This window comes from Pseudorca crassidens, chromosome 12, assembly GCF_039906515.1.
Source record: "Pseudorca crassidens isolate mPseCra1 chromosome 12, mPseCra1.hap1, whole genome shotgun sequence".
Lineage (NCBI taxonomy): Eukaryota > Metazoa > Chordata > Mammalia > Artiodactyla > Delphinidae > Pseudorca > Pseudorca crassidens.
This window is the reverse complement of record NC_090307.1, coordinates 15,102,071-15,123,677: the sequence shown is the minus strand read 5'-3', so window position 1 is coordinate 15,123,677 and position 21,607 is coordinate 15,102,071. Positions and strand designations below refer to the sequence as shown.

At 38.1% G+C, this 21,607-nt stretch overlaps 1 protein-coding gene across 1 annotated transcript; it reads right to left on the bottom strand.

Moving 5' to 3' along the window:
• Positions 1 to 20,180: 20,180 nt before the first annotated feature.
• MC4R (melanocortin 4 receptor) lies at positions 20,181 to 21,526 on the bottom strand. The gene has a single exon (XM_067701403.1). It carries the CDS (start codon positions 21,409 to 21,411, stop codon positions 20,413 to 20,415), a length of 999 nt encoding a protein of 332 aa, XP_067557504.1. The 5' UTR covers positions 21,412 to 21,526; the 3' UTR covers positions 20,181 to 20,412.
• Positions 21,527 to 21,607: the final 81 nt, after the last annotated feature.

The following is a 21,607-nucleotide window of genomic DNA, read 5'->3' as shown; positions in this document are numbered from 1 at the left end:
CCCACTTACACCAAACTGAATCATCACTTCCTTTTTTTCCTGCTGACAATATGTTCTATGCTTAATGAGTCATGTCTGGCATTGCTTTGTTCAGCTGAACTGAATAAATGCATTATAAAATTTTAAGATTTCCATATTATTTATCTTCTAAACTGTATACCTGAATATATTTGTGAAGAATTTTATCTTAACACCCCAAATGGCCTCTGAATGTTCCTTATTTAATTATAATTTAAACATCACACAGGATAGTGGGTTGCTTATGATGAATGTTTCACTGCAAACCAGGTGGAAGGATTAATGACTATATTTATGATGCCTAAAGAAGTATTCCCTGGAACTCTAGGAAGAGTAACAAATATCTACCTCAACTAAGGCACATTTCCTGGAAGGCAGAAGTGTCGGGGTGAGTTACTCCATTTTGCTTCAGAAAGAAAGAAATCACCAACTCTGTCTCCAGTGATTTCTTTGTGTTCTAGAGGACACAATGCAAACTCAGAAACTTATAAATTTGATAATGGAAATAATTTGGGGTTTCTAAAATCACGTTTGTTGAGGCAAGATATTTTAGAGGTGTTCCGTACTGCTGGGCTCTATCTACATTTTCCCAGCTATGTACACTGGGCTACCCATCCTCCTTCTTCCCAACATTCATCCTCTGGAAAATTTTTGGAGAAAATATTTACCTCAAGGATGTTATGAGATTATATTAGCTAAATCATTGAGTACCTAACGCTGTTTTGAAGTCACAGGAAGTGCTCAGTAGATTTTTGGCATTTTCAAAATTATTAATATAATTGTCATTACAGTTATGCATACAGTCAGGCCTCCACATCCCCAGGTTCCTCATCCACGTATTCAACCAACTGCAAATGGACTGTACTCCTCCATTTTATATAAAGTACTTGAGCATCAGGGGATTTTGGTATCTGCCAGGGTCCTAGAAGCAATTCCTTGTGGAAACCGAGGGATGATGCGTTTTAAGACATCATTCAAGCACCTCTTCCATTCTTGGCTCTCATTTTCTGGGATGTAAAATTTCCGACTTTGTGATTTCTTTGGAACTTTTAGCTATCCAAAGGAAAGCAAAGCAATTAAAATTTTAAAAGGGTTTGAGCTGTGTACAGAAGTAGACCATAAGCTTCATGAAGGCATATTCTTTGTATCTCTTGACATTAAACACTATTAAACCACACTCTCAGGGGATGCTACTGATGACGACAATGCTATTGCTCCTCTGGGTCCTACCGTGTAATGACTTTGATTACTTCACGTCTCTCCCTTTTTTTTGTTTTCCTTGGCTTGGAAGAACCAACATAAAATTCCATTACTGAATAGCAGTGGAATCAATTATCACATAAAATCAGCGTCTGAGTCTTACAATCATAGTTACCATTTAAACATTGAAAACAAATATTCGTGCTGTCCTTTTTTCTAAGAGACCTTTTTTACTGGCTAAGTAGTAACTTATAAATTTCAGCAAGTTAACTCAAGGAACTCTGCTGAATATTATGTAACAACCTAAATGAGAAAAGAATTTGGAAAAGAATAGATACGTGTGTATGTATAACTGAATCACTTTGCTGTACACCTGAAACTAGCACAACATTGTTAATCAACTATACTCCAATTTAAAATAAAAAGTTAAAAAATTTCAGTAAGTTAACTCAAAATGTAAAATACTGCTAAGAAGGTATTTTGAGCTTAAAATATGTATTCAAGCTAACATGGCTTAATTGTTTCTCCAACAGAGGGAATATAACACAATGTCTGTATGGAAAAATTTTCCTGGTAGTACCGTAACAAAATTTTTCGAAGGGCACGCACATGTGAACCACCATTTCTATCAAATGAATGTATAATCAATAACCAGTATGCTTACATAAATAGAGGGGCACAAAATAGCCTTAAAGCAGTAGCCAAGAGCCTTGAATTCTAGGTGCTCTTAGGGAGGGTCAAAGTAACAGATTCAGTATACTGACTTACCATAAACTGACTTTGTTGTGGACTGAATGTTTGTGAGGAATAAATTGATGTTGTTCATAAGCCACATAGTTTTTGGTATTTTGTTATAGCAGCCTGAGCTAACTAAGACAGACTTCATAAATCTGGTAGCCACTGGCAATGGAGGAACCAATTTTCAAGTGTCTCCAGAAGTTTTTATTGGTAGGATCAGTCTCCAATATATAGAATATAATAGTATCTTTGTGCATCTTTGTAGCGCCAGATAAGTTCAAATCTGTACCACCAAGGCTGATCCCATATCTGATAGAAGGATTCTGGATCTCTTGGTAGAGGATTATCTTTGAGTGGTTCGCTATAACCAAAGGTAGAGTAAACAAACACTGACTTTTATTTAACTGGGGTCTCAGAGCATTTGTATTACTATACGTTAATGAATGAAGCTACAGACATAATATTCTTTTCTAAAAGAACACACTGAGGAGACCCTCAGTACTTACATATGCACATTAAGGGATATTCAACAAGCAATATGAAAATCAAGAAAAGTCAAAATTAAGTAATAGGATCTGGGCATTTCAAGGACTTTTGCAGAGAGATTTAGTTCATTGATTTTCATTCTCCCTGGAAACCACCTTTTAGCTGATTTATCAACTTCAGAACTTTCTGAGTATGAAATTTCTTTCTCTTCACTTTCATCTCATTACTGCTTTTTTCAAGTTCATCTTAAGCCAAAGATTCTTGTTTGGCATGTGTCTGGCTCTTGGGGGAGCTACCAGGAAAGAGCAGTTTTGAGAGTTTAAGGAGCTTAAAACCTAGTACTCAGAATTTTCATAGAAAAAGATAGTCATTGCTACAGACCCTGTTTGTTTGGCTACAACACATGATGGATTTTCCAGGACAGTTTCCAATTTTGAGACCATATTTTGTATCTTAAAACCTCCTTCTTCCATTTACCCCTTCCCTTTTTTCGTGCTATGCTGTTAAAGCCTGATAAAGGCATTATTAAAACAATTTTAGTGGTTCACCCTGATAACATTTTTCCTTATGGCAAGATTTTTGCTAGAACCCAAAGCATAATAACTTTTCAGAAATCTATTTTCATTCAGATGCCAGAGCATTCCGGCATTTAGGCTTGAATGAAAGTTAAATTTGTTACAGTTATAGAATTCACTTTCTCTTTGACTTCCTAAAGCTTAGATTTCTAAATCTGCCCCTAATCTCTTTGAGGAAAAAAAATAAGAAGTGTAATATTATAGACTTGATAAAAAGAGAGTAGATAAATGATCTGTCAGAGTACTTAAAGCTGGAAAAGACCTTAGGAATTCCAGTTCAAAAAGAAGTTCATGAAGTGAATTTGTTTTCTCATTTATATATGGTTTATCAGGAAGTAAAATATAATTGAAAATGAGTGAAGTAATTAGTTATTAGGGTTAAGTAGTGCTCTGTCCTTCAAAGTTTATTTTAATAATCAAAATGGAAGGCATACTTTTAAAACATGACCTCAAATGTGTTGAGGCAAAATGTGGAGTGAAAAGCGAACATCATGTTTTAAGGTATTGCATTATTTGTGAAAGCTACATCAGAAAAAAGGGTATACAAAAAGTCGGATATGGCTTCCACTGGAGTACATGCTTTTGAGTGGTTTTTATTACTATGAAACAGATTTTTAAGGCATCTGTCACCTGTGCATTTTTAAAGCATCTGTGCTTAAAATATTAAAAGAATTGTAAAATAAGTATAAAATATAAACTCTGTTCTCATTCTATGTAGGATATCATAGCATGAGAGGAGACCTACCCGGTACCACTGAGTCAGAACATAGTTCCAACATATCTGCCGCTATAATGTTAGTATCAATTTTTATGCACTGATTCTTCTCTCCTATTTATCACTTTCCAACATCCATTTATATCACCTCCATATTGCTTATACTGCTAACATAATTTTTGCTTCTTCATTCTACTTTATCCCAGGAATCCATCATCCTTAACCTGAATTGCCTTTGGTTGGGTAGGTCATCTCTTAACATGTTCTTATTCAAAACTGCATCTCACTTTCCGTTCAAAGCAGTGCTTCTTTCCTCCCTCCCTCCCTCCCTTCCTTGCTTCCTTCCTTCCTCCTCTCTTCTCCCTTTCTCTCTTTTTCTCTTTTTCTCTTTCTTGACTGTGAGTAAACTAGATGTTAGAAAACCATTCTTATTAAATTAATTTTTAAATGAGATGTGAATGACAGATAATTTATTTAGCTGCTCTCCCCTCAAAAATTTTTTCTCCAATAAAATATAATTATATTTTATTTATTTTTGGCTGCGTTGGGTCTTCGTTGCTGTGCATGGACTTTCTCTAGTTGCGGTGAGGGGGGCTGCTCTTCGTTGCAGTGCGCGGGCTTCTCATTGCAGTGGCTTCTCTTGTTGCAGAGCACGGGCTCTAGGCGCGCGGGCTTCAGTAGTTGTAGCACAAGGGTTCAGTAGCTGTGGCTCACAGGCTCTGGAGCATAGGCTCTGTTGTTGCGGTGCACGGGCTTAGTTGCTCTGCGGCATGTGGGATCTTTCCAGACCAGGGCTCGAACCCATGTCCCCTGCATTGGCAGGCGGATTTTTAACCAATGCGCCATGAGGGAAGTCCCAAAATATAATTATAAATAATAGAATTTTAGGTAGAGAGAAATGTTGGGATGGAGGCCGTTAAATCACATCACATAGTTTTCATCATTTCACACTGATCCTGGGAGGACCAACTCATGTTGGCAGTCTTCAGAAAGCACTGTCCTCATCACCTCCTTCTCATCACTGCTTGTGTGAGTCTTTCTCAGATGCTAAATAAAGCAGAAGAGCTTACATAAGAGTTGTCCAGAGGAAAGTAGGCATGACTTGGAACTTTAGTCTCTGTCTTTTCAGCTTTGTATACTTGGGGATAGATACACCGTATTAGTTGAAACACTTCCTGCTGTAACCAAACAGAAGATCCTGACTAAAAAAGCATAATGATGAACATATTATTTCACACAATTCCTCGTATGGAATTAGGGTGATAATAACAAATATTCTTTATTGAGTTCATATTATATGTCAGGTATTATTCTAAATACTTTACATATACTGACTCGTTCTGATGAGATTAAGGTAAGCATAATAATTTTCTCCATTTTACAAGTAATGCACTGGGTTGTTCAGGCTCCAGGCTGGTTAGTTCTATGGTCCAGTGATGTCATCAAGGACCAGCTCCTTTTTATCTCTAGGATCTGCCATCTTTAAGGTATCAGTAGCTTCTCTCACATTGACTAACCTAGTTATTGCAAAGTGACTCTAGCTGTTCAAGGCACTATGTTCAGACAAAACAGTATCAACAGTAAAATGAAGGAACCTCGCTACTTTGTACCTCTTTTATATATATATATATATATATATATATATATATATATTTTGTTTTGGCGGTACACGGGCCTCTCACTGTTGTGGCCTCTCCTGTTGCGGAGCACAGGCTCCGGACGCGCAGGCTCAGCGGCCATGGCTCACGGGCCCAGCCACTACGCGACATGTGGGATCCTCCTGGACCGGGGCACGAACCCGTGTCCCCTGCATCGGCAGGCGGATTCTCAACCACTGCGCCACCAGGGAAGCCCATGTACCTCTTGTTTTAATGATGAGGAGATTCCTATTGGCCAGGATTGAATCACTTGTCTATATTGATCTGTGGTGAGGGGATACAATTTCCATAACTTGCCTAGACCAATTATTTGTAATGGAATGGATGCTGGGGAATCAGTTACCATGATAACCACATAATCTTCCATTGTAAGCTCTCTGGATAACCCCCAAATAGTGGGAAATCACTATGGGAAAGGCAGAAATCTACAATATTTGGGGTATATGTTCAGAATATTTAGAGAAGTTCAAGGGAACTTTCAGCAAATTTTGATTTGGTTTTACCTTGGGGCTCTTAATAAACTTAGTTTTGTTTGGTAAAACTTGCTACATGTAGGCATTTATTCAAACTGCATATCACTGATTGTGTAATCCCATAAACATAAATATTGTGCAGTTTATAAAACTTACGTCACATTGTGTTGAGATCAAATATATCTTGCAATACAGTAAACCCGGCTAATTTAGGTTGAGTCTTCATAGTCTGCTGCTTCCATAGCTGCTTCCATTATCTTCTTGTAACAAACTAATTTAGAAGTGTTGTAATGAGGAACCTTCATTTTGGTTTACGACATTTAGTGGATCTTCTGAAATTTTAGAGTGTGTGATTTGTAAAGATGGATAAAGATGCAAGTTGCACCAAATTCAGCATGAAGAAATTTTTACAACACAATTCAAACTCAGAAAATCTGAATTCTGTAACATTAGCTTTTTCCTTGAATGTGGATTAGAATATTCTAATCCACACGTGGTAGAAAAGAAAAGTAGGCTGACTGCAGTTGGATTTCAACTGTCTTTAAGTTAAACCATTCACTACATTTGAAACTTCATGGGAAAAATTATAGAACTTTTTTGGGAAGTTCTACAATGACAAGTCCTACAAGGAAAAGTCTAGGAAGGTATTGTGCCTGTGAAAGATTGAAGCACACAACTTGTTCTCTACCAGAATAGCAGCTCGATGGGACTATCATGCTTTAATTTTCCCAAGATGCTGACAATATTTTATTATTATCTTCAAGTCTTTCCTTTCTCATAGTTTCTATCCCTCCAGGCAAATACATTTTCTAAGTAGGTTCCCACTGTCCTCTCTTCAGTTCCTAAAAGTTCCTGCATTTTAAAATTTTTTGGAGAGTTGTAATCAATAGGGAAACAATTTGGCCAATTGAATAAAAATTTGGATTTATTAAGATAATTGGCCACAAGTTCAAAGGAAGAGCTAAATAATTCAGTTTCAAGGAGACAGAAAAGCACAGACGTCTGCCCTGAGGGCTGCTGTTAAGGTAATTCTGTTCCAATGACTTCTGGTCCTATATGGCAGTGTTCAATTCCACTCCCCTGGAGAGAAAATCTAATATGTCTGAGTTATAGCAGGTGTTTCTACAGCACCATCATGACCCCTTGGCAGAATTGTGAGTGGGGCACCCATCTCAGTTTGTGTCCATTGTACTTGTTTTTGTTTCCTCTGCTTATGTATCCCATAATTTGCTTGAGTTATCTGACTACCCAGAAACTATGCAGTATATATTGTCTGAGGACTTATTTTGGGGACCAAATTAAAAAACTCATATTTTTCAAAGGGAAATGCTGAAGTTCATTAATGTAGAAGTTTTGTAGTCTGAACTTTTGAGAAGAGAGTAGAAGTAGATCATTAATTATGCGACTGCAAGTGAGGTCAATGAGATAAACTTATTGAGTGTAAATAACCTAATCTTCTGCAAAAGTCGGTAAGTAAGCTCTCAGTTGACTCTGTCTTTTCTTTTTACACATATATATATATATGTGTAAAGCCTTACTAGAAAACATATATATATATATATGTGTATATATATGTGTATATGTTTTCCAGTAAGCCTTTTATATCATAATCCTTGAGGGAAATATCCCATAATCTTTTAGCATCTATTTGGGTCAGTTTGTGATTTATAATTGCTAGGAATACTGCTTGAAAGGATACAATTTGTTCCCATAGAAGAGTAACAGTGATGAACACTAAAGATGCTAAGGTTTATAAAATGAAATATAATAGATGATTTTATAACCAAACTTTTTTTAACCTTCTTTCCACAAAACTAAACTTTGTGTAGTTTATAACAGATTTTTAGAACTTTTTGGAATCATATCATTTTGGTATTCAATCATTTTCAATATTTCTTATATTCCTTTTAATTATTAGTAGTACGACTATAAATTCTTATTTAAACACACACAGTTGAATGAGCATCACTTGCAAGGTTTAGTTTCATCATGTTTTGAACTTCTGATTCCATAGCCTCTCTGATTTCATCTACGCTCTCTATTGTTCTGTCCAAGAGTCTGGAAACTGCTGGAGAAAATTGCTTGGTCATATTTTTTGATGTCATTACATATCCTGGTTTTCAACTCAAAAGGGCAGTCCAGAGCATGTGGCCATTTCTTGACTTGTCTTTGGTCATACTTCTTTTCTTTTTTCTACAAGCTTCTCCCCAAACTTAACACTGCCCTGCTTCCCTCTGCTCCACCATCTTATTCATCTGGTCCTCCCACTTCATAGAGAAAAGAGAAGCCAAGGTATTTGATGTTTTCCATCATATTTTTACCTTAAGGATATTAAATTTGTATGGGTTGATTCTATAAAGGAGATAGAGCTAGACAAACTTATTTGAGTTGAACCATCTCTTTTACAGGATATTCAAAGGCATATGTTATGTGTGCCAGGTCACAGTGCTGAATATGAGATGAGTAGCCAGTAACATTACTAAATGGTCTTTAAGGAAATATAGTGTGTGGTATTTTATCATTGTCTACCTGCGACAATTCATTTTTTTGGTTATATTGCCTTTCTTTTTTATGCTATCTCCTTTTCCCCTTTGCTTTTCTTCTTCCTTCTCTCACTTTTCCTAATTCCTCAGTCCCTTCTTTCTTATGTTGACTTTTCTCCTGATATCCCTTTCTACGTTTTCAAACTCTAACTCGGAGCATGTGGTAGCATACATTTTTAATTAGCTTGAAAATATCTTCAAAAATCCCAGATAAGAATTATGGTCTTGACTGATTTTAGCTCAGTGAGACCCTGAGCAGAAAATTCAGCCACACTGTGCCCAGGACTCCGACCTCCAGAATGCTATGTTAATAAATGGGTGTTGGCTTAAATCACTAAAATTGCGGCAATGTATTCTGCAGCAATAAAACCAAACACAGGCCCTCGAACACTCTGGTTTGTTTTTCCTACGAATGAGGATTTGCTGATTTTCTCAGTTTTGCCTTATGTTTCCTGTTTCATTGGTTACTACTCTTATTTTTAACGTACCCTTCTATTTACTTACTTCGGGCTGGACTGACTTTTCTTTTCCTAACTTCTCAAGATGGAGACTTAGATTAAGGCTTTTCTTCTCATCTATTTATCAAGACACTTTTATTTGGTTTTCAATTACTTGGAACTAAAGTCATCCTAACTGATAGACTCCAGCTGTACAGCACAGAGCTTCCCAATTTCCAGTGCATGTACAATTCATGTGGGAATCTTGTTAAAATGCATATTCCCACTTAGTTGGTTGGATATGGGGCCTGAGATTCTGCTTTTCTAGCAAGTTCTCAGGTGATTCCAGTGATGCTGATTTGAGGACTACACTTTGTAAGTCAAGGGTCTCCCTGCAGAAAAATCTACCAACAGCAAAAGGCAGAACTGTTTGTATCAGAAGATAAGTAACTGTACATTCTATGAATCATATTTTGATTTGTATTTTTCATGACGTAATTATTTTCTAGAATTGAAAGCTATTTGGTTTTTTAAACTAGAATTTGACATTTAAACTTTGACATTTAAAATATATTCTAAAAATTTACTGGATCTGACTTTTATACCTATGTTCTGGTTGGCCAGGACCCCTGGAGCTCAATTTCTTTCTCTCTTATCAAGTTCAGTTCAGAAGACTATAAAAGAAACCCCAGGGCCCATGTAGAGTATCAACTGCTAAGAATAAAATGTTATGTGTGGTAGAAATTAGTAGTAGCCGTTTTTTTTCTTCTCTTTTGTTTTTCTTTTCTTTTCTTTCATGATAAGAACACTTAACATGAGATTTACCCTCCTAACAAATTTTTAAGTGCACAGTACATTATTGTTAACTAGAGACGCAATAGGGTACAGCTATTTTAAATGAGTATCATAAGTTATAATCCTTATTTAAGAACCAAAAAATGACTAATGAGAGTGAATTAGGGCTTGGACAGGTGGAGAAGGACCTCAGAGAAATATTCCTAAATCTATCAATGGTTAGTTAAAAGCATGAGAGCTAGTGTTCGTTGCAATGCTTTACCCATAGGGGAAAACTGAAATCTAAAGGAATTGAGCAAAGGAGGTTGGCCTGTGTAAAAACTCCTTGGATTCACTCTTGAGAGGATCTGTGTATGCAGGAGATGTTATAGCAAATATACAAACATTCCTTAGGTGTCACCCAAGCTGTCACTGCCTCATTCTCACTAACAGTACCCTAATATCTTTTGGGGAATTTCCCTATACTTCATGGATTGGTGCTGTTTGGTGGAAGCCAATTGACACGTCCCATGAGCCAGGCTGCAGTGAGTCATTCAGAGACGATACAGGAGGGTGAATCCCATTACTTGGGCAGAAGACACATTTTCTTTCTCCCACTATGTGGTGTGAGAATAAAGGCTCTGAAACAGTGGCAGCCCAGTTTTGTGGCTATGAATGGAGACCTTGGAGCCACCTAGAGGCCACAGTGCAGAGACTGTGGATGGAGCTCATTCTGTAGGAAGCTGACAAGAGAAACAGAAGTTGAATCCTGAATATATTGCTTGAGCCTCCAGAAAAATTCTCACCAGAAGCCATCCTTGTTTGTAAAATTTTAATATATGTGAGCAATAAATTGTCTTCATTTTTAAAAACAGTTTAAGATTGTAAAGCCCATTTTATTATACTCATAAATGACAAGAATTGTTACAGTAGATAAACTACGAGAGAAGGGAATGCATTGACCTCTGTATTGCCAAATTTGTGCATTTTATCATTGAATAAATTAGATGAGAAATCGCAAGAGCTGTCTAATAACAGCAAAATTTCCTAGGGAATATTTCAGGTGTCCTGGACTGACAGGAAGGAGATCAGCTAGAAAAGACCCAAATTTCATAACAGAAGAATGACGTGGGAAAGAAAGAATTGAAGAGATGCAGACATCCAAGGGAGTTACATCTGTGACAAGAGTAGCAGAAGGCACCTCCTGGCAGGAATTACCTCAGCCAACCTTTTAATCCAGAAGGAGTTGGTACCAATTTATTGTGTTGTCCTGGATGAAGATTTTCTCTGGACGTTGGATGGAGGCGAGATCCTACAGAATTACAACAGACTATAAGATAATCCGGGTCCTTTATGGCAAAGACCTTTCTAATACTGTTTCACAACATGATGTAACTTACTTTGAGAGAGAGCTACAAACATTTGGCCTCCTAGGGAAGGATTGGGATAGTGAGAGACCCAGCTCATGGGACAGAGAATTCTCTGCTGCTGCCATAAAAATATTTTGTCCCTTTTCATCATATACTAGGAACTGTGAGTACAGAACACTTTTAAACAAGTAAGCTTCACAGGCATCTAGCTATCCTTCCCGGATGATAAATATTTTATCTGAAGCAAGGGGAAAGGAATATTCTTGGCAAATACCCGCTGTTTCTAAATAAATAGCCCTTATTTAGAAAGGACCATTTTTGTCCCTTATGTTTCTGTGAAAACAAAGAAACAAACAAAAAAATAAATGAAGGGAGAAACATGTCCCAGTGAGTTTATAATATCTGCCTGAAGAAGAGGAAAAAAGGAATGAAAAGCCGGTACAGTGGTGGCCAGGGATAGCGTGCAGAGACCCTTCTGTAGGTGAAGGGAACCTCCCGCTGATCTGGTCTCTGAAGGACCAGTGCCAACTCCGAAGCCCAGAACGACTGGGTAATTGAAGGGTGTGACCGTTAGGTCAAGGACAGTACTGGTGATTGGCGCCACACCTGAAACACATGATAAGCAACCCTCTTGGGCCACATTCTATCTTTTGCTGCTCTAGAGTTTCCATCCCCTTGTGATTATAATAATCAGATTAAGATCTGTCATCCCCCATTTCCTCCATCCTTAGGTTAAATTAATCCAGATAGCCTTGATTCATAAAGTTCCCTGAAATTTTCACCCAACTTCCACACTATGGTGCTTCCTGCCAAGTGATGTGTGCCCTGCTATTCATTTTCTGACCACTCGTTGATATTTGTGCTTGTTTTAAAAAATGATAGACCGCTGTGAAGGGTCTATATTGAAGTCTTTCCGGCGAATTGATCATTCTTCCTCTTAATGAGTAACTTTTCCTAAAATCAAAGCTGCCTGGTTTATAAATCCCCAGTTGGCAGTGTTTTCCAGACCAGCGGTACCGATGGACAACCTCTGCCAACTGGGCTTCTTAGGAACTTCCTCCTGGCAACCTGTTTACTCTTATTTTGAAGGTAATGATAAAGCATTTCGGTGTATCCACAAATAGCAGGATAAGTGTAATGGTTAAGAAACCCATTTCAGGAAATTACTGACTTAAATGAAATAAATTCATCTCAACTGGATCATTTTCCACACCTCTGGACACCAATTCGTGTATGTGTATTCAGTAGTGTCCTTTAGAACTTTCTGTACATATTCTTCCATATTTTGTTTTAAAAGTGAAGGCCTCCTTAATATTCAGTATTTAACTTTATTTCAGTCTCTCTGAATTCGATCACCTTCCTTTTATTTAAAATAATTACATAAAGGCGAGACCCCGTTTTCAAATGTTTACAATAAAATGCATTATGTAGCAGAACATCTAAACACAAAATGTAGCAATATAATGCAGGACCAATTACCAGAGTGTCAAAATGAATACATCAAGCAAAAATGGGCATCCCTATGACGTCAGTTGACGCGGCCTCTGTGCTAACAGAGGAGGAGATGGGAAGGTGATCAGTGCTTCTTGAGTATGGTTATGGGTTGTTGACCCTTCTGCTTTTATTTTAGGGAAGCGTTTTAATAAAAGGGCAGTTAAGCCAGGATCTTATCTAAGTGCAGCCCTCTATCGCACTTGGCCCCGTGTGTGTGTGTGTGTGTGTGTGTGTGTGTGTGTGTGTGCTGACATACCTCTTGCTTTGTCTCATGCATTTCCTGCAATCGCGTTGGCTCTCACCGATGCCTGAGAGGGTTGACCCTACCCTTTCTGCTGCCGAAAGTACACAGCAGTAGGCGGTTTCAGCATGCTTCTGCCAGGTGCTAAAGTTTACTTTCCCTGGCAGCTGGGGCTCCAGCTCTCTAGTTTGATATGTAGGCAGGTCATCCTGAGTCAGAGAAACCTTCACTCCAACCAGGAATGATAGAAAGACTATTCTGAGGGGACGTTAGCTCTGGACAGAAAAGGGTGAGTACGCTTAGACCTTACTAAAGTCACTGACCCGAGGCGGGTGCTGGGCTGGTCACTTTCCTTCTGGGGTAAGGGAGGTGTTTGCATTTCAAATTCATCTCCTGATGATTGGGAAGGTACAGTTTAGAAGCAGAGCCCTTCACAGAGCTACTTCTTGGTGTAACTAGGAAAAAAATAACTCAAAAGAGAAGTCAACCATTTATGGAAAATTATAGGGAAATGATTTAGCTGTACTACTGAGAGTTTTCAGTAAATATTCAGTATTTTCAGCCTCTTAGTCGGTATTGGTTCTTTGCCTCTGCAGAGGATCTTCCTTGAAGTGAATACATTTTGAGAAAATTATCCCTTGATATCATGTGCCCCATTCTATTCCATACAGCTCGTTAACAGAAGAGTCTGTACTCTATTTCTACACCCCTTCTTCTCCCATTCTACTTCTGTGTTTCCACAGGAGATCCAAAACATCTGGTATCTGCTTCAATATTTTACTGCAAATTGGCTCTTCCTCTCATGTTTTCTATTTTTTTCATCATTTCATCGAAACTTTAGTCATCTTTGCAGTTCTATTCTCAAATGAAATACACTAGATTTCTAGTTGGAAAATTTTCTGGACATCGCTTCAGTTCTTCCTTTACTGAAATGATTGACAACTTGTTCCTTAAAACTCAGCCCTCCCTCGGCTTTAGTCATATCATTCTGGTTTTTCTTTTACCCCTGTAATAATGACTTCATGGCCTATTCTTTGTACACTACCCCCTTAAATACCGCTATTAACAGGGCATCCAGTCTTAGCTGTTTTTTCCTTCTAATTTTGTATATTCCTTCATTTTTTTCATCAAATACCTATTGAGCGCTTCTTATAGACATGCTCCATTCTAGGTGCTAGAGGGAAGGCACTGGATATATTTTAATGATATGACCAATTATATATCCTGATGGATCCAAAAAGGGCTGTAAGACAAGAGAACTTAGCGGTGACTCTAGAGATTTTTCTCTGATCAAGTGGAAGGATCGAGTTGCCATTGTCTGATGTGGGCAAAGCAGTGAAAGGAGAGGTTTTGGGTGGAAAAACCAGGGGTTCGAAATAGACTCGTAAGTATAGGATCTGCTATGGTTTGTGTCCCCCTGAAATTCATACGGTGGAGTCCTAATGTGGAGGTATTTGGAAATGGGGGTCTTTGGGAGGTAAATGGGTCATGAGGGTGGAGCTCTCATGATGGGATTTTTGTCCTTATAAAGAGAGGAAGAGGGCTAGTTCTTTCTCTCCCTTCACGTGATGATGATACAGCTAGAAAGAAGCCATTTGCAACCAGAAGAATGTTCTCAGCAGGAACTGAACTGGCTGGCTCCTTTATCTTGGACTTCCCAGCCTCCAGAACTTTGAGAAGTAAATGTTGTTTAAGCCACACAGTCTCTGGTAATTTATGATAGCAGCCTGAACTAAGACAGAATTTGTTTTAGAAATCCAAGTATAGACATTCAGAAGTGATAGTTGAAGTGATCTAAATTGAAGATATACATTTGGGAGTCTTCAGAATAGTGATAGTATTCAATGCTTTGATACTGGTTGAAATGACCAAAGAGAAGAGAACAGTACAAAGCAGCAAGCTATGGAGGATTCTGCTCCATAGGTGTTTTTGGGGAAAAAGGAGGAATCTGCAAAGGAGACTGAGAAGATACTTTTGAGGTAGGAGGAAAACCAAGGATTTTGTTGTCCTATGAACCAAATACAGTGAAGAAGAGGAAGTGACTTACAAGTTAAAGTTCTGTTTGTCTAAATAAAATAAGAATAAAACTGATCATTGGATTTAGTCATTGGAAGCATCTTCATCATGTTAGCAAGAGCAGTTTTAGTGCAAGTGTTGAGGAGGAAGGCTCCACCTGAATGAGGTTAGGAGACAATGGGAGGAAGGAATTGCAGGCTGCAAGACATACTGAGGGATCACTCATGTTCTTATCTTCCACTATCTCTCTGTACATGCTCACAGCTATCACATGTATATGTATTTCCTTCGATGGGGTACTATTCAGCCATAAAAAAGAATGAGATAATGCCATTTGCAGCAACATGGATGGACCTAGAGATTATCATACTAAGAGAAGTAAGTCAGACAAAGACAAATATCATATGATATCACTGACATGTGGAATCTTAAAAAAATGATACAAAGGAACTTACGTATAAAACAGAAATAGACTCAAAGACATAGAAAATAGATTTATGGTTACCAAAGTGGAAAGAGTGGGGGGAGAGAGGGATAAATTAGGAGTTTGGGATTAAAAGGTACACACTACTATGTATAAAATAGATAAACAACAAGGACCTACTGTATGGCACATGGAACTATATTCAATATCTTGTAATAACCTATAACGGAAAAGAATCTGAACTAAATCACTTTGCTGTACACCTGAAACTAACACAACGTTGTAAATCAACTATACTTCAATTATTGATAAAAAAATTTATATGTATATCCCAGGCTTCTCTGAGCCTGGTTTTTATGCAGGTTTCTCAGAAAAAGCCCACCAAACCCAGATAAATCAATCATGTCCTTGTCTTCCTATTTTGCCCAACAAGAATGATAAGTCCGCAGAAGTCAGTTTTCTTCCCATCCTGCTCCACTGTACACACAGAAAGGCCCAACCATTTGTGTCAGGCCTCACACCCTGATATTTTTCAAAATCTCACTTATTTCATTTCATTTTGGAGTGAAAGCACAATGTGACTGAACTTTTGAGTTTCTGTTCCCAGGAGAACGATGAAATGAAAACATAGAGTAACAAGAAGTCAGATTTGTGTCAATGAACCCTTTTGTTTCAGCCACATTGAGTTTTAGGTGAAAACAAGACATTGATGTAGAAAATGGAGATGTGATGGCTTAGAGAGGAAGATTAGAGGTAGGGCAGAGATGAAAGTGTATAGATTTTCTTTTTGATATTGACAGGAAGTAGCTAACAGCTATAGCTACTAGGTACAAATTATAACTAGAGCACAATTTTCAACATTACATAAATCATCCTGTGTAAGCAAAATCACAAAATGAATTACTCTCAAACCTTCTTGCTTTCTTCCTGAATGAAAGAACTCACTAAAAATATGAATATAGCATGTTCTCAAATGAAATCTCCAGGATATTGTGAGATTTATAGAAAACCCACATGCATTGTTTTTAATGGGGCCATTTTGAAACTTCAGCATTACAAATAAAATACAGTTTAAATTAAGGAGTTAAACTTTTCACAGGTAAAATTTTAGCATAAGTGCTTTTTTCCCTCAAGTGAAATTATGACCAAATGTATTGTTATATTTTCACTTTTAAATTTTATTCAATGATGGTTTGAATTTAAAAGTGAAATTTCTCACACTGTTTAGAACTTTAGGTTTAGAAATCAAACCATAATAGTGTCATTTGCAGCTGAGCCCCATATAAAACTTCATTGAATTGTTCACTGATTAAGTTGCTGAAATTTTCCAGTTGGCTCTATTTGAGGGGCTTCCAGGGTCTCTCGGCAATGAAAACACAGTTAATAATTGTAAACTCTGTTTACTAATTTCATTAACCCAGGACCCAATTCAACCATGACTATCATAGATCAAAGCTCTTCTTTTTTTTCCCCCTGAAGTGGCAGTGTTAAATTGTGTTAGAACTCCTTTATTTGTTTTATGCAAATATAGTTTTGCACGTTCCCTCTCAGTAAGCACATTACAAAATAAATGCATTATATTCATTTAATGTTCATGTAATATTGAATACATACGAAAGATTATATGTCATATATTTCGAAGCTTGAAGCATGAAGTATACATTAAACCCATTATTCAACACAGGAATTACATTACTGAAGCCACTGAAACAATGTGTGTCTTCCTGCCCAGTTCCACCCACAAACTGCCTTGAATTATTTTGGAATGTTCAAACTTTCTTTATACTTAAAATAATAAACATAGGGGTGCTTCCCTGGTGGTGCAGTGGTTGAGAGTCTGCCTGCTAATGCAGGGGACACGGGTTCGTGACCCGGTCCGGGAGGATCCCACGTGCCGCGGAGTGGCTGGGCCCGTGAGCCATGGCCGCTGAGCCTGCGCGTCCGGAGCCTGTGCTCCGCAGTGGGAGAGGCCACAGCGGTGAGAGGCCCGCGTACGGCAAAAAACAACAACAACAACAAAAAAACATTATAATATGTTCATTGTAGCAAATTTACATAATAGAAACACACTCAATAGAGAAAGTAAACATGCTCGTTACTACTGTCACCCAAGAATAATGACTGTGTTCATGAGTTATTGAAAGTAATATGTATGAGGTACATAAGTAGATTGGGGGTACTTTCTTTAGATAGTTGGTATCATACTAAATATTCTGTTTTGTGTATTCCTTGTAACATAAAACAGAAGTCAATATTTATGTACATGTTATTAAATAATTCTTTAAAAATGTTTTAGTAATTTCAAGATATTTAGTTTGTGCAACAAAGGCTTTTTTCTGAAGCAGGTGGGGGCTATCTGCAGATTTGCTCTTAGAGTCTAAGTGTTGGGCCAGATGCCAAGTGGACAGAAATGCAAGATGCAAACCTTGTTCATGCAAGTTATGGCGTTTGTTACACAACTTGCCAAGTCAACAACAGGTCTTGAAAATCACTCATTTCACCAATGAAAAAATCATTTCAAATATATTTTTTATTTCATTGAACTTTCTGGTGAAAATTTCAAGAAAGGTATCTGATGCTGCTTATCAGGTACATTTGGACTGTGTACTCCTGACCAGCATACTGTAAATGCTAACTAACCACCCTTAACAAAATATTAAAGGATAAACACATACATCACAGTATTTACACTAAAGTGTTTAGAGGTTAATTCCTGCTCCTTGGTATAAATTAAAAACATATGCCCACACACAAATGTTGATAGCAGCTTTATTTACAATTGCCAAAATTTGGAAGCAACCAAGATGTTCTTCAGTAGGCAAATGGATAAATGAACTGTGTTACATCCATACAATGAAATATTATTCAGTACTATAAAGAAACGAGCTACCAAGCCATAAAAATACATGAAGGAATCTTACATGCATATTACCAAGTGAAAGAAGCCAATCTGAGAAGGTTACATACTGTATGATTCCAACGATAGGACATTCTGGAAAAGGCAAAACTACGGAGACAGCAAAAGAGTTAGTGGTTGCCAGGGGTTAAGGAAAGAGGGACAAAGAGGTGGAACACAGAGGATTTTTCAGGCAGTGAAACTGTTCTGTGTGATACTATAATACACGTCATCATTATACATTCTCCAAAACACACAGAAGGTACAACACCTAGGAATGAGCTCTAATGTAAACTACGGACTTTGAGTGATAATGATGTATCCCTCTGGGAGAATATTGGTTTTACTGGAGAAATAGGAAGTAATGTAATAGAGGACTATTTGGGGAACAGGAAAAACTGAGTAAGACACAGCCTTAGCACTTAAAGAAACGGAAGCATAATATTGTTCCCTGGGCACATAGGGGAGGGTGGCAGGGCACACAGGTTCATGACTAACACTCACCCCATCCCTGTAAACTGCTCCGGGAGGAGGTGTGAAAGTCAGGATGAAGGAGGCTGATTTCCTTTCAGTGGGAGAAGTGGGCTGGTTCTAAATGGACCAAGCAGCATCTGAAGTGACACTGGACAGAGAAATAGAATGGACTGGAAGGACAGCCACCACAGAAGATGGGGCATGCTCCTAGGTCTCTTCTGTGTCTCCCATCTCTGGGATTCCTCACAATCACTCTGTGAAAGAACGAGCAGGAATAATAGCAAGGACAAAAACACCGTCTGTGTCCTGCTACAACTTTGGTTCCATTATTTTAGTCTGTGTTTAAATCCTCACACTTATTTTTACTTCAGAATAGAGGCATTGCAGTGAATCAGGCTTCACTATCACCTTTCACGTGTAAGCTTTAATTTTACTGATTACGTACTTTAAAGTAATGTTTCCACATAAATGTTGAAAGTGTTTCTCAGGACTTGCTGTCAATATGTAAAACACTTATATTTGAATTAGGCAGTACCTTTGCGTGTTATCCCTGCCCATAAGCATTTGAGGAGACTATAAATTAAATCAAAGGATAGTTTACTGGTAATTCTCAGCCTAATATATTTTCTCTCTTAAAGTACACACAGATTGGAAAGTACAGATTTTATTCTTCAGCAGCCAAATCCATGGGATTATTTTGGAGCAAAGCAAGTATTTACTCTCTAAAATATAGTTGTGGAAGGCTAATTTATGTTATGATGTCTTCCGGGGTTCAGGTAGTACCTTTTTCCCTATTCATAATGTTCCAGCACAGGAAGTTGCCTTATTTTAGATTTTTACAAATATTACCTGAAAAAACTTATGCTATAGATTTAGTTTTCAAAGCTAAAATCTTTGAGTGTGAGCATTTAAACTCCAGCTCAAAAAATAAGCAATAAGTAAACAAGTCATCTCCATGTGTAAAGTGAAAGAACTCGATATGAATTGTGTAGTTTTTTAGGGAGTAGAAGCCAGATCTCAGTGGAGCATCACCTTTTCTGGACATTTCATCAGATTCTGGGTCCCTCGTTACAGGGGCAGAAAGACCTTATACTCTGTTTTTATTAGTGGTGGTTGCAAATAGTTTGGTATCAGGAAGTTTAGCTTGCCATGTTAACTTAATTTTCCCAGGCCACTCTAATCCCCATAACTGCAGTTTTTCTCTCCCAAACTGAATTGCCTGTGTAGAATAGCAGACTCCTTTCTTGGGCAAATTAATCTCTCTGTCTTTGAGAAACACTCATGGTTTTCTGAGTCAAAAATATCCCTTTTTTAAAAGTAACTGTTTTTCTCCCAATAGAAGCTTCATTTCTACTTCTGTACAAGCGTAATGAGCAAGTTTTATTATATTACTTGAAATTTCAGCTTTTTTTTTTAATGATTAAGCATCTGTTCTTCAATATTTCTCCCCTAAATGCTAGAATCAGCTCTCTACACTTCAGTGTTGTGTAGTGTAATATAAGAAACCATTTATTAGAATATATTTAACGAAGCTGTGATTTCCATGTTACTAAAACAAGCAAAGTGTCAAATCCTTGTGAATAACAAGAAACACTGTTAAACTCTTCATAAGGACTTTTTTTCTTTTTTATAAATCCATAGTGCCTACAACCTGTAATATGTATTAACATTTTACAGCCAAAATTAGCATGACATTAACAATACACAGATACTGGGCACTTTTTCACATCAAAAATCATAAACTTAAATTATACAATAGAATTTCTCAACCCATGCCTTACACAGAAGAAGAAACTGTTGCGGAAACACACTGTTCAAGTTGTATGTATGAGAAGGAGAAAGTCTCTTATGTTTGTGTTTAGCATCTCCTCTGGCCCCACTTAGTATCTGCTAGACAAATCACAGAGGCCACCTAGAGGATAGCAACAGATGATCTCTTTGAAGGTTTTTCTCAGTTCTTGGCTCCGGAGTGCGTATATGAGAGGATCAATGATGGAATTACACATGATTAGGATGAGATACAAGTTAAAGTGAGACATGAAGCACACACAGTATGGATTCTGGGGACAAGAGATGTAGAATATTAAGTGGAGGAAGAAGGGGGCCCAGCAGACAACAAAGACCCCAATCAATATGGTCAAGGTAATCGCCCCCTTCATGTTGGCACCTTGGCGGACGGCGCCAGTGCCTGGGAGGACGGCGATCCTCTTCATGTGAAGTCTGGCCATGAGGAACATGTGGACGTAGAGAGAAGCCATGAGAGCCAGCATGGTAAAGAACACGGTGATGAGGCAGATGATCACAGCGCTGCTATCTGAGTAAATGATGAACAAAATGCCCGACACTGTGCAAGCTGCCCAGATGCAACTTATGATGATCGCGACCCGCTTAACCGTCATGATGTTATGGTACCGGAGGGCATAAAAGATAGTAAAATACCTGTCCACAGCAATCGAAAGCAGGCTGCAAATGGATGCAAGCAAGGAGCTACAGATCACCGAGTCTATGACATTGTCAATATTCACGGTGAAACCTTGTGCGTCCGTGTCCGTGCTGTTTAATAGGGTGATGACAATGGTTTCTGACCCGTTGGAAACGCTCACCAACATATCAGCCACAGCCAGGCTGCAGATGAAGAAGTACATGGGTGAATGCAGATTCTTGTTCTTGGCGATTGCCACAATCACCAGAATATTCTCCAACAAGCTTATGACACCCAGAGTCACAAACACCTCAGGAGAGACAAAAAGTTGCTCGTAGCACCCTCCGTCTGAGTAGCCTTTCGCAAGGGACTCACTGGCATTGCTGTGCAGTCCGTAGGTGCTGTGGTTCCAGAAGTGGAGAGAAGTGTGCATTCCATGGTGATGGGTAGAGTTCATCCTGCACCTAGTGGATTCCGATCCCCTCTGGATTGACTTAACCTCCTGGGTCAGGTAGCGTCAGCGATTTTCTCCACGTCTTTACGTGTCTGAAAGTTAGAAGGCTGAAACTGGCATGCCTGTTGTGAATAAATGTCACATGCTCCGAAGCTTGAAATGGAGTTTTTAGTCTCTTTCAGGTACGCCTCTGATCAGA